Source organism: Stomoxys calcitrans, chromosome 4, assembly GCF_963082655.1.
Source record: "Stomoxys calcitrans chromosome 4, idStoCalc2.1, whole genome shotgun sequence".
Taxonomy (NCBI): Eukaryota; Metazoa; Arthropoda; class Insecta; order Diptera; family Muscidae; genus Stomoxys; species Stomoxys calcitrans.
Window position 1 is genome coordinate 150631300 of NC_081555.1, and position 13479 is coordinate 150644778.

The 13479-nt window shown below is 37.9% G+C and overlaps 1 protein-coding gene across 1 annotated transcript in view; it reads left to right on the forward strand.

Moving 5' to 3' along the window:
• LOC106083861 (proton channel OtopLc) overlaps positions 1–13013 on the forward strand; it is a 172125-nt gene extending 159112 nt beyond the window's left edge. Inside the window, exons 5-8 of the mRNA XM_013247138.2 lie at positions 1258–1354; positions 1429–1629; positions 6704–6864; positions 10975–13013. Of these exons, the coding sequence (XP_013102592.2) occupies positions 1258–1354; positions 1429–1629; positions 6704–6864; positions 10975–12120 (1605 nt within the window). The 3' untranslated portion in view covers positions 12121–13013. The remainder of the gene's footprint in view (positions 1–1257; positions 1355–1428; positions 1630–6703; positions 6865–10974) is intronic.
• The last annotated feature ends 466 nt before the right edge of the window (positions 13014–13479 follow it).

The window sequence follows — 13479 nt, forward strand, 5'->3', positions numbered from 1 at the left end:
TTTTACGACTTCCCACAACTGTGACAGTTACGGTCCAAATCAGTCTATAACCTGATATAGCTCCCATATAATCCGGTCTCTCGATCATCCTTGTTCGGTTCCTAGAAGCTTTAATCCTTGCTGGTTTGACAGAAGTTTGGTATGTAGAAGAAAATCATGCCCTTTAACTAAATTAAGTTTGTATAAATTTTTAGCAGAATGCATGGTGGAGGGTTCCCAAGATTCAGCCCGGCCGAACTCAGCACTTGTTTACTTGTATTTTGCTTCGCTCCGAATTACAGCCAACGTTAATGGTAGTCTTCTGCAGCCTTTGTAAATAAATAGAAATATTGGCATTTGGCAAAGATTTTTTTAAAATGCTTTTACTTGTGGCATCACAGCTCTTCGTATCACATTGACTTTAAATAATGAGCTAGGGTTTAAGCTAAGTTCAAAGAGCAGGAAGCGAATGCATTATATTACGATGAGGAATCAATTACGAATTGACCTTGACATTTTCTGACTACGTTCAAACATCTCATTTATCTGTCTAAAATTAGCTAGTCTATGGACTGAAACTTATTTGTGCAAGGTTTCAGATCAGTTTACGATAACTCATACAGCAGAGTCTCTGAATGACATTTTCAGGAATTACCGAAGGAATAACAAAATGAATGTCATCCCATTCCATTGTGATGTGCTTAAAGGAGAAGAAAGTTTATATACTTTACATGGAAGTTTGTCTGCCGACTAAATATTGGGTTGCCCAAAAAGTAATTGCGGATTTTTCATATAGTATCCTTTGACAAATTTTTTCACAGCTTGTGACTCTGTAATTGCATTCTTTCTTCTGTCCGTTATCAGCAGTTACTTTTAGCTTGCTTTAGAAATAGGTGTAAAAAAAGTATATTTGATTAAAGTTCATTCTAAGTTCCATTAAAAATGCATTTACTTTCTTTTAAAAAATCCGCAATTACTTTTTGGGCAACCCAATACAACGTTGTTTTCCTTAGTTAACATTCAAGAACAACAACCTTCTACCCATACCCATTTTTTGAAGTTGAAGATGTCTGTGTATACGAATTACCATTTTGACATGTTTGAGTGCAAAAAATTCTGTTTCGTAGTCACAACATTCAGAATAATTAAATGTATAATTCTCTCGAGTGTCATTTCAGTTTATAATTAACATGTAAATTTGTACAATATACATACTAATTTCCCTTACTTCTCTCTCTCCCTCTCTCTCCTCTCCTCTCTTTCTCATTTCACTTACAGGTGTACTATTTGTATCTCTATATAGGCAGCATGATTTTCCTACTTTTCATGTATGCCACACTATTATGGGGACGACCTAAAATACCTGCCAATATAGGTAACCAAATGAGAAATCCCTTTTTAAGAAAGTAAGTCCTCGTATTCATTGTTTTTCTATGCCTTTGTTTGCAGCTTCACCTACCAAACTGTCAGCGAAAACACGTTCCACTAGCGCCTCAGAAAGTATGGATGAATCTGATACGGATAGCACTTCAACGCATCGCAATAAACGCCTGCCTCCGGCTCTATCATCGGCGAGAAGGCCATCACTATTATCACCATTGGGGCGACAGCATCATTATGGTAGTTTCTATTTGCGAATGGGTGCTGTGGGTAAGTACAATGCCTGAGCAGAGCGAAGTTGAGTAAAGAACATCGAAAGGGGCGAGTCCATTATGTGAACTTGTTAATTTATTGATGCGGCACTAATAAATAATGTCATCAATCTATTTACGGAGGAGTTGTACAGTTACTGCTTGTCACTATATAGGTTGTTGCTGAAATTTCCATAAATACGTTGGGGGTGTGAGTGAAATGTCAAGGCAATTAGAATGTTTTGTAAAAACTGATGGGGGAAATCCAGCATGGTCAACGTTAATGGAATAACAATGAATTGACAAATGAAGGCTGTATGTGTATGTTTATATTGAGACAATTTTTTTTGGAATTGTTTACCATACCATATTGGGTCAAGTGTAAGTCCATTTTATTCTTCAAAGGAGTACAAATATTCCTGTATAAATAAATGTTGGCCTATTCCATAGTTGCAGCAAACTATTAAACTTCAGTTCTTCGACGAAATATTCCTCCCCAAATTGTCATAATATATCCATTATGACAATTTGGGCTTAAATGAAAGATATTTGGAAGTAATTCGGGGCTAAGTGGCCCTCAACAAAGGGCCAATTGATACACGGACTGATCATGAAAACGTGAAAATCTTAAAAAAGAAATTTGAGAGAAGAGTACGAATATGATGTTGAAATTTAAAAGCATATGAATGTGAATCTCATAGTTGGCAAACATATCGACAAGAGAGAGGTATTCGATAGTAGATGCAAATTTACCATCCCAATTCAGGGTAAATAATTTTGCGAACCTCTCCTTTATCCTAAACTAGCTGTTTGTGGGGTATTTTGGGAAAGGGGTAGATTCCCAGAAAATTGGTCCCGAAAATTGGTATCAATTCTTCCTCCACCCCCCAATACCTTTCATTTAAGCTCCACATTGACATGGTGGGTATATATGCCCGATTAAGGGGTGTTTTGGCGATTGGGGTGGTCCCCCATACGCTATGCCCTGAAAATATATCAGCAACGTGCGCTATTCTCATATATTTAAATCCCATATTGCCATTGGCCTCAAAATTGGATATCAAATTCCTTTTCTAATCTCAAATACCATTCACTTAAACTCCTTATTGGAAAAGTCAGCAAATATGTCCGGTTTGGGGTATTGGCCCTAAAAACTATGAATATTTAGTTCTACTCTCTTTAAATTGTATCAAATTGTCTTGGTGAGCAAATATGTTTTATTTGGGGGTTGTTATGGTGGTGGGGCGTCCGCTAGACAGTTGGCCCCTAATGTTGATATCAGATACGTCGTCTACTCCCATATACCTTTAATTTTAGCCCCATATTTCCGTAGTCAGCAAACATGATCGGCTTGGGGGGTGTTTTGTGGGATGGGCGGCCACTCAGTGAGTTGGCATTGAAAATATATATCGGATTCGTGTTCCACTTTAAAAACCCTCTTGTTTGAGCCTCATATTGCAATAGTCAGAAAATACTTACTATTTGGGTGGTGTTGTGGGGTGGTTTCATGAAAATTGATATCAAATTCGTGCTTTACTCCCAAAGACCTTTCATTTGAGCCCCATATTGCTATGGTCGTAAATTTGTCCCCTTTGCGGGATGTTTTTGGGGAGAGGCGGCCCCCAAAATACGTGGTCCCATATTTGGATAACAGATTCGTATTCTACATTCAAATACCTTTTATTTAAGTCCCATATTCCCATGGTCAGTAAATAAGTCCTGTTTGGGGGGTGATTTGGGAAAGGGGTGGACCCCCAGAAACGTGGTCCCCCCATTTGGATATCAGATTCATATTCTACTTACAAATACATTTCATTTGAGTCCCATATCGCCATGGTCAGTAAATATGTCAGATTTAGGGGTGTTTCGGGGCTTGGGGTGGTCCGCCTAACACTTGGTCCGACAATTGGATATCAGATACGTTTTCTTATCCTAAATACCTTTCATTTGAGTCCCATATTGTCGTGATTGGTCTAAAGATATGTTTGGTAGGTTTTAGGGTGGGGCAGCCCCCCTAGGTACCCCATTCAAAATTTGAATACCAAATTTTTATTTTTAGGCTACAATATGAAAGCACACAAAATTTCGCTTAAATCGCACCACCGATTTCCGAGATCAGGCGATTCTGAAAATTAGGGTAAGGGGGAGGGTCCACCCCCCCATTAGATATCAAAAAATGTAGTACCCTATTTTCAACACGGGGTCATTATGCACCATCTGTGAAAATTTGAAGAAAATCGGTTCAGCCGTTTCTGAGTCTATAAGGAACACACAAACATACAAACAAAAAAACAAACAAACAAAAAAACAAACACAAATTGATTTTTATATATAAGATATACTCCAAGCTAACAAAATGAGATTCAGGTGACGGACTCTTCCCCTATGAGTTATACCCTAGCACACGAAAGGAAGACGGTCATTACATATCGGTTAAGCTCCCACATAAAGGGTTCCTTTGATTTCCCTTAAACTAGATGTATAAATTATGTTTACGCCTTCCAACACGCACACCAAATCCCGCCCAGATAGTTTCATAAATTGATAAATTGATATAGCTTCCACATAAACTGGTCCCCTGATTTGACTTATTGAGTCACCGAGACGAGTCCTTAATTACTCGATTTGATATTTTATACCCACCACTGAAGGATGGGGGAATATTAATTTCTGATCGATCTGCCAGATTAAAGGTCTTAGGCCCATTATAGTTTGGGACTGTGAGCTGTATTAGAGCTCTTGTCATTCTTATTCAATAGATGTAAGCATGTGCCATATGCCACACCGCACGCGTAACAATGGACCTAATAAGAGGCGAGTTCGGTAAACATTTCATTTCACGTTCGGGACCGGTCAATTGGCCACCTAGGTCGTGCGTTTTAACGCCTTTAGACCATTTTTGTGGGGCTATGTTAAAGCTCATGTTTATACAGACAAGCCCGCTTCAATTGACGCATTGGGAGACAACATTGAAGCATTTGTTTGTCAGATTGCAAACTTTGCCCATGAACATTCCACTCAGGAACAGGTGAAAACTTCTCACTTATCAATGAGTGCAGTCCGATTCAAGTTAAGCTCAATGATAAGTGGCCTCCTTTTTATAGCCGAGTCCGAATGGCGTGCCGCAGTGCGACACCTCTTTGGAGAGAAGTTTTACATGGCATAGTACCTCACAAATGTTGCCAGCATTAGGAGGGGAAAACCACCGCTGAAAATTTTTTCTGATAGTCTCGCCAGGATTCGAACCCAGGCGTTCAGCGTCATAGGCGGACATGCTAACCTCTGCGCTACGGTGGGCTCCTTGTCAGCTACCGGCCGAAATGTTGGAATGGTTGGACTAAGCGGATGGACCATTTGAGGCCCAGCCATGGTCAACATTTGCATAAAATAATTTTCAAACATTAAATTATATGGACCGTACTATCGACTCAAAGATTCCATGAATTTTTCTGAACTTTTTGTGTTTTTTGAAAAATTTTCCTATAGCTCTTAAAAATCACCCTTTATAACCGAGGAGGTGGGTATCCAAAGTTCGGCCAGCCGAACTCGATGCCTTTTTGACTTATTTCCAACTAATACAGATAACATGTTACGATAAATGGGTGTGAGTTTTGAGCTGAATCCATTGCAGTGGATAACCAAAATTTGGCTCCGCCGAATTTAACACGGCATTACTCGTTATTTGGTACTGTAGAGACCGTATTGCAGCCAATGTGTCTTGCGTAGCTGTTGTGTCCGGTTAAGTATTTTGTTACTTTCCTTGGGTATGTTGGATTTAGGGGCAAACTTCTTATGCTGTTGGGGGCTTAGGCCAATTTTCTCTCTTTTAATTGGAGACCTGTCCAGGAACGATTTGAAAACCAATTGGTTAGTGTCTTTTGTTTACGAAATCCGGCCAGAGATTTTAATCAGCGAGTTTCGAGTGTCCCAGGGGCTCCTCGGTTTCAGCCAGACAATCGTGAGGCCTCAGATAAGGTAAACGTAGTGGCTCTGGTTTAAACCCAAATAACGGGTAGGGCTGAGCTTTGGTTGGAATTGCGTTTGCAACATGGTGGTGTGACAAATAGATTGAACAATCCCATGGCAGCCGGTTGTACATATCGGATGTACCCAATGAAGTTCTTCATCTGCAAGGGCTGCAACCTCAGTGGCCTATCGGAAGGAGGTTAAGATAGTGATAATCTAGAAATTTTTACAAAATTTTCGTTTAAAAATGATTGGCTGAGTTATAATGTCTGCCTAAGGGGCCATTTATACTCCATTAAAAGCTTTTCCTGCGACTAGTTCATTGCCTGTCTTAGTTTTTCCCTTCAATAGTCTAACAACTCAAATTAAATATATACAAAAAAACGTCCTTTCGACTAAATTAATGTAGAAATACTATTTGCGCTAAAGACTGGGAAATACTTTCGCACAACTCCTCAAGTTACTTAGCTCCACTTCAACAGCACTTGCAGATAATTTGTTTTTATGTTAGAGTACTTAGGCTTTGTAACCACACCCACGGCTCTCACCCCGCCATCCAGCCATCCCTCTATGCCTCTACCTACTGGAATTCCAGTACAGCCAACGAACAATTTTATCCATTTAATTTATGCTTCATGTAATGGTACACTTTAGGCCCAAATGGTTTATTTTCTAGACGGGAGTTTTTTATGTTGTTGTTTTTCGCCCCCAGGAAGTGGGTTGGGGGAAAATGGCGCAAAGCGAAGACACAGAAATTCTTGCGAAAACAATTTACACTGCCGCATAGTGAGAGTGAGTGTGTGTGTGTGTGTGCGAAATGTCCTTTAATATCCCTAAACATGACATTATCTGAGTAAAAATGCGAATGAGTGGAGTGGAGAAGTACAGACAGCATAGAATTAAATTTGTCGTCGCTTTAATATCCGCCTTGAGTTGTTGTCGAAAGATTTCTTTTTTTTTTGGTTTCAACATAGCCAAAGAATGGGCAAACAGCTTTTGAAGATTTCTTTCCTGTTTTCTGTTGGTGTTGTTATTGTTGGCCTTTAATAGCTTTAATATTTCTTCTTCTCCTTTATGTGTATTGACATTTATTTCTTTTGTTCTCCTGTTTATCTATGTTTTTGCAGCCTTTGGCATTGGCAGCATGATCTATTCGGGTCTGGAATTTGGTCAATATTTTGAACTGAATCCCGACACCAAATGCCATAATGTTTTGTTGGCTTTAACACCGGCCACAAGGATGGCATTTATTTTTATACAGATGTATTTTATATTCTTGAATAATGAGGTAAGTAGAATGTGGCGAAACGATAAGGTAATAAAGCAAATAAAGATTTTAAAGGGGAAGAAAAGAAAAAAAAAATTAAAAAAAATTCGATATGAATAAGAAAATGTTCTATATAACCTTCCCTTGGGACCCTTACAATAAATCTTAAGAAAATGTTTTTGAAACAAGATATTGAAGTAAGAACATATAAAATTAAAAAAATACTATTGAATGAGTATTATATAAATTTTTTTTTGATTTTCAATTAATTTTACTTTAATATATTTTAATACCCTCCACCATAGGATGGGGGTATAATAATTTCGTCATTCCGTTGGTAACTCCTCAAAATATTCTTCTAAGACCCTATAAAGTACATATATTCTTGATCCTCATGACATTTTAAGTCGATCTAGCTGTGTCCGTCCGTCTATCTGTCCGTCTGTCTGTCGAAAACATGCTAACTTTTGAAGGAGTCGGTAGTGGCTTCGTTGGATTTATTTAGAGCTTTCTCAGAGAACGCACTATTCGAGTCGTTATGGATGGTTTCTCATCCAATGAGCATAAATTGGCTGCAGGTGTACCCCAAGGCTCTGTTCTTTCTCCTTCTCTTTTTCTTATTTTCATCAACGATCTGTTGAGTCAGACATAGCATAAGATCTACTCATTAGCCGATGACAGTAATCTCTGTCATTCGTACTTATTCGACCACAGGCCGAGTCGTCGAGAGATTGAGCACAAGAGACGGGTTATGGACGATACACTCTGCCAGGATTTGCTGGCCATTTCTGAGTGGGGTCGAATGAATCGAGTAGATTTTAATGCACGGAAGACTCAGTACTGATTGTTGTCACACAAACGATTCGCTGACCCATTACGATCATCTTTGTCTATTAACGGTATAGATGTTGAGCAATCAGAAGCTCTTGATGTTCTGGACATGAAAATACAAAGTGATGTACGTTGGGCTAAACATGCAGTTGAAGTGTCGAAAGAAGCATTCAAGTGTTTAGGCTTCCTTAAACGGTGTAAAAATTACTTCACTCCGTCTGATCTTCTTAACATCTACACCACTTTTATAAGGCCGAAAATAAAAACACAACTCACATGTATGGGCTGCAGCTTCAAAATCGTCTCTGGAGCTACTAGACCATGTACAGAGGAGAGTGATCACGTTGATTGGGCAAAGTAGGGTATCCAACTCTATTGCCCCCCTTGAACATCGTTGCAATGTGGGTTGTTTGGCGCTGTTCTATCGGTACTTTCATGGTGTGTCCGTCTGATATTCGTCTTCTTATTCCTGATGTAAGGATGTTTGTCAAGGATACTAGACATTCCAGGAACTCACACCCGTTTGTAATTGATTGGCCAGCGAACCGAACAATGCATTATAGAGAGAATTCTTATTTCGCCCGAACCGTACGTATGTGGTATTGACTTTCGGCTAATGTTTTTCCCACCAACTTTGACATCCAGAGACATAGGACAAATGTCAATAAACACTACATCCTTTCCCTCCCTCCAATTGCTAATTTCCTTTCGCCAACGCAATGCAATGCATTCATAGGGGACGTCCCCTGCATCTTGTTTCCAAAAAAGGAGTATAGCCTGCCGCTTGAAATTGTGCACAAACACTTCTTACTAGTGTACGTCGGTTGGGATTGTAAATGGGTCATAACGGTCTTTGTTTTAAACCGATCATGGATCTTGACTTCTTGAGCCACTAGGAGGGCGTCATTCTTATACGATTTGGCTGAAATTTGGCACAAGGTGTTTTGTTACGACTTCTTACAACTGTGCTGAACGGTTCATAACCTAATTTAGCTGCCATATATACTGATCTTGGATCTTGACTTCTTGAGCATCTAGAGGGCGCAATTCTCATCTGATTTGGCTGAAATTGTGCATGAAGTGTTTTATTATGATTTTCAAAAACTGTGCTAAGTATGCTTCAAATCTGAACATAACCTGATATAGGTAAGGTAAGAGTGGCAGTCTTTCACAGACTCACTTTGACAATTTTAAGTCCATTGTGATACCACAATAGCGACAGACAGGGCATTTGGTGGGAATAGAACCCTTGACCCCCGCGCTAGCACTCCGGTACCAACTCGGCTATCGGGCCCCCATAACCTGATATAGCTGTCATATAAACCGATCTGGGATCTTGACTTCTTATGCCTCTAGAGGGCGCAATTCTTATCTGATTTGGCTGAATTTTGTAAAACGGCTTCCTCTATGTCCTTTAACATACGTGTTCAATATTATCTGCAGCGATCTATAGCCTGATACAGCTCCCATATAAACCGATCTCCCGATTATGCTTCTTGTGCACCTATATGGGGCAATTCTTATCCGAATGGACTGAAATATTACCCAAAGACTTCTGCTATGGTCTTCAACATTCAATTCATTTATGGTCCGAATCGGACAATTACTTCATATAGGTCCAATAGAATAACAATTCTTATTCATTATTCTTTGTTTGCCTAAAAAGAGTTACCGCGCAAAGAATTCGACAAATGCGATCCATGGTGGAGGGTATATAAGATTCGGCCCGGTCGAACTTAGCACGCTCTTACTTGTTTTTTATTTTATTTCATTTCATTTCATTTCATTTCTTTCCATTTCATTTCAATTCATTTCAATTCATTTCATCTCATTTCATTCATTTCATTTCATCTCATTTCATTCATTTCATTCATTTCATTCATTTCATTCATTTCATTCATTTCATTCATTTCATTCATTTCATTCATTTCATTCATTTCATTCATTTCATTCATTTCATTCATTTCATTCATTGCATTCATTTCATTCATTTCATTCATTTCATTCATTTCATTCATTTCATTCATTTCATTCATTTCATTCATTTCATTCATTTCATTCATTTCATTCATTTCATTCATTTCATTCATTTCATTCATTTCATTCATTTCATTCATTTCATTCATTTCATTCATTTCATTAATTTTATTCATTTCATTCATTTCATTCGTTTCATTCATTTCATTCATTTCATTCATTTCATTCATTTCATTCATTTCATTCATTTCATTCACTTCATTCATTTCATTCATTTTATTCATTTCATTCATTTCATTCATTTCATTCATTTCATTCATTTCATTCATTTCATTCATTTCATTCATTTCATTCATTTCATTCATTTCATTCATTTCATTCATTTCATTCATTTCATTCATTTCATTCATTTCATTCATTTCATTCATTTCATTCATTTCATTCATTTCATTCATTTCATTCATTTCATTCATTTCATTCATTTCATTAATTTTATTCATTTCATTCATTTCATTCGTTTCATTCATTTCATTCATTTCATTCATTTCATTCATTTCATTCATTTCATTCATTTCATTCATTTCATTCATTTCATTCATTTCATTCATTTCATTCATTTCATTCATTTCATTCATTTCATTCATTTCATTCATTTCATTCATTTCATTCATTTCATTCATTTCATTCATTTCATTCATTTCATTCATTTCATTCATTTCATTCATTTCATTCATTTCATTCATTTCATTCATTTCATTCATTTCATTCATTTCATTCATTTCATTCATTTCATTCATTTCATTCATTTCATTCATTTCATTCATTTCATTCATTTCATTCATTTCATTTATTTCATTCATTTCATTCATTTCATTCATTTCATTCATTTCATTCATTTCATTCATTTCATTCATTTCATTCATTTCATTCATTTCATTCATTTCATTCATTTCATTCATTTCATTCATTTCATTCATTTCATTCATTTCATTCATTTCATTCATTTCATTCATTTCATTCATTTCATTCATTTCATTCATTTCATTCATTTCATTCATTTCATTCATTTCATTCATTTCATTCATTTCATTCATTTCATTCATTTCATTCATTTCATTCATTTCGTTCATTTCCTCTATCTCATTCATTACATTTTATTTCATTTAATACCTTTTCATTTCATTTCAATTTTAATTTATTTTATATTATTTTATTTTGTTTTATTTTATTTTATTTTATATTATCTTATTTTCTTTTTATTGGAAACTTTTAATTATTTGAATGCTAATAATAATTTGAATGCTTTCTCTCTTCTCCTTACAGCAAATCAAAGTCTACCGCTACAAAATCATTGCTCGTTTCGGTCTCATGCATATGATTGGCACAAATTTGGCAGTTTGGCTCAACGTTCTGATACAGGAGACAAAGCACGAAATTTTAACATTTTACAATCCTGAAAATCGCACCCTTCGCATATCACATCGAATACCAGGCCATTCTAGGGCTCACTCTGTGCTGGCACCTGCAGATCCAAATGTGCTGCTGCGAGTGCCACGAGGCCTCAAGGGTCCGTATCAAATATTCGAATGTCGACGTACAAATATTTTGGGTACATTGGTGCAAGATGCCTCGCCTTTCCTCTTTCCCTGCACTATTGAATATTCGTTGATTTGTGCCGCCATATTATATGTCATGTGGAAGAGTATTTCAAGGCCACAAGCGCCCAAGCCCCAGCGGCCCGACATGATAAGCTCACCCATAAAGAGATCACCTCATCATTACTCGGTGGATTGTGCCAGAGCCCATAAAGGTCTATTTGTGGGCATATTGATTTTGGTATTGACCATAATATCGCTAATACTCTTCTTTGTGCTGATCTCAAGGCCTGACTTTGTGGCCTTAGCCGTTATGGAGGTGACCATATGTGAGTTGTTTATCTATGGCACGGCGACTATAGCCACTTTGGTGGGAATGTTCCAAATACGCCATCTGCAATACGATGCATACAGAAGTTTCTCGCTTGATGACATATTGCTGGTGGGGGCCCAAACGGGTTCGTTCTTGTACAATATCTTTACTGTAATAGCTGGCCACTTTTCGCTGCGAAGTGACGATTGGCTGGTGCCCTTGAACGCCTTGGCCTCCATTGTACAAACTGCCTGCCAAACTATGTTTATTTTAGATGCCAGCCGGCGTCAAGCGGTGACGCCTGAGCACATGCGCAAGAAACCCGGCAGAGAGGTGGTCACCTTTATGCTAGTGGTCAATCTGGCCATGTGGGCCATAAGTACTTTAGAAAAGTCGCGAGCCGAATCACATCCCATTCAGCTGAACTTCTATGGCCTGTGGGCGTGGACAATCATCACGCATGTGTCAATGCCTTTGGCGATATTCTATCGCTTCCATTCGACGGTGTGCCTATGCGAAATCTGGAAGCGGGCCTATAAGCTGAAGCCGACGTATATGTGAGAATTAGCCCGTGAGCGCATTGCTAGCATTGCGCAACAACAACAATTTTGTGAAGATCTTAAAACCAATCTATCGTATTGTTACTGCTCCACGACCATAGTTGAGACCATCGAGGAGGCGGACAGTAATGGCAGCGGCAATGGCAATGGCAATGGCAACGGCAATGGCAGCAATAAGGGTGGAGCCAATGGCAGCGCCCCCGAAGATAAGGCCAACGGTTCGGAGACCACCACTGTGGTGGTTGAGGGTGCAGCGGGTACCGGTACCGAAGCCACTGAGGAAGAAGATCTCGAGACCACAGACAATGAAACGGTGGTGGTGGAGAGCAAGCAACAGGTGCAACCTCAACAACAATCCTCAAGAAAGTCCAGCGCTGGAGGTGGGGGTGGCAATAATGGTCGTGCTTTTTGTCCGGTTTATATAATAAATGGTCAATGAGTTTATATGCAATTTGAGTTCATTGATGCCGTATCGCAGAAGGAGCTCACTTTTGTCTGAAGCAGTTAAATGGCGGTGTGCAGAAAGCAGCGTGTAAGATTAGAAAAGCGTAATACAGAATCCATGTTAATGATCCTTTTGAACTCTCTCTCTACATTAAGACGAAGTCGCGGGAAGAAGAAGAACAAAAAATGTTTATCACTTAAACCAAAAAGAAAAAAAAAAAAAAAAAACAAAAATATAAACAAAACTTAAAACGAAAAAACTGACCAATTTTTTTTTGTTCATGGAAAAACAAAGCAAGGAAGAGGAAATTACAAAATTTTGACGGAAAAGATGTAGTTGGTAAAATATTTAATTTTTTCTTAAATGGTGGTTTGCTTTGAAGCTAAAGAATTTTCCGGGAGATAAGTCATTGTTAAATATTTGCGTTTTTGAAGTCACACAATTTTTGAAACTTTTTAAGAAATCATCGGTAAATAAAATCATTGGCTTTCAATTAAATTATTTGACAAATGAACATTGAGTAAAATATCTTTCATAAACATTTTATTTCATCTTCAAACAGCTTGACTCTCTTGCCTGCATTGATGATTGCTTTTCTACTAAAAGATTGACCTAAGGTATTTATGGCTTGCAGACCTGTTTTCTAAAGGGAACTCTTTAGGAATGAAATGTAAAACTTTTTGACGATGTTAAAATATTAACAAGTAAGAGCGTGCTAAGTTTGGCCGGGCCGAATCTTATATACCCTCCACCATGGGTCGCATTTGTTGAGATCTTTGCGCGGTATCTGTTTTTAGGCAAACAAAAAATATTGGATATGAATTGTTATGCTATTGGAGCTATATCAAGTAATAGTGCGATTCGAACCATAAATTGAATGTTGAAGGCCATAGAAGAAGTCATTGGGTAATATTT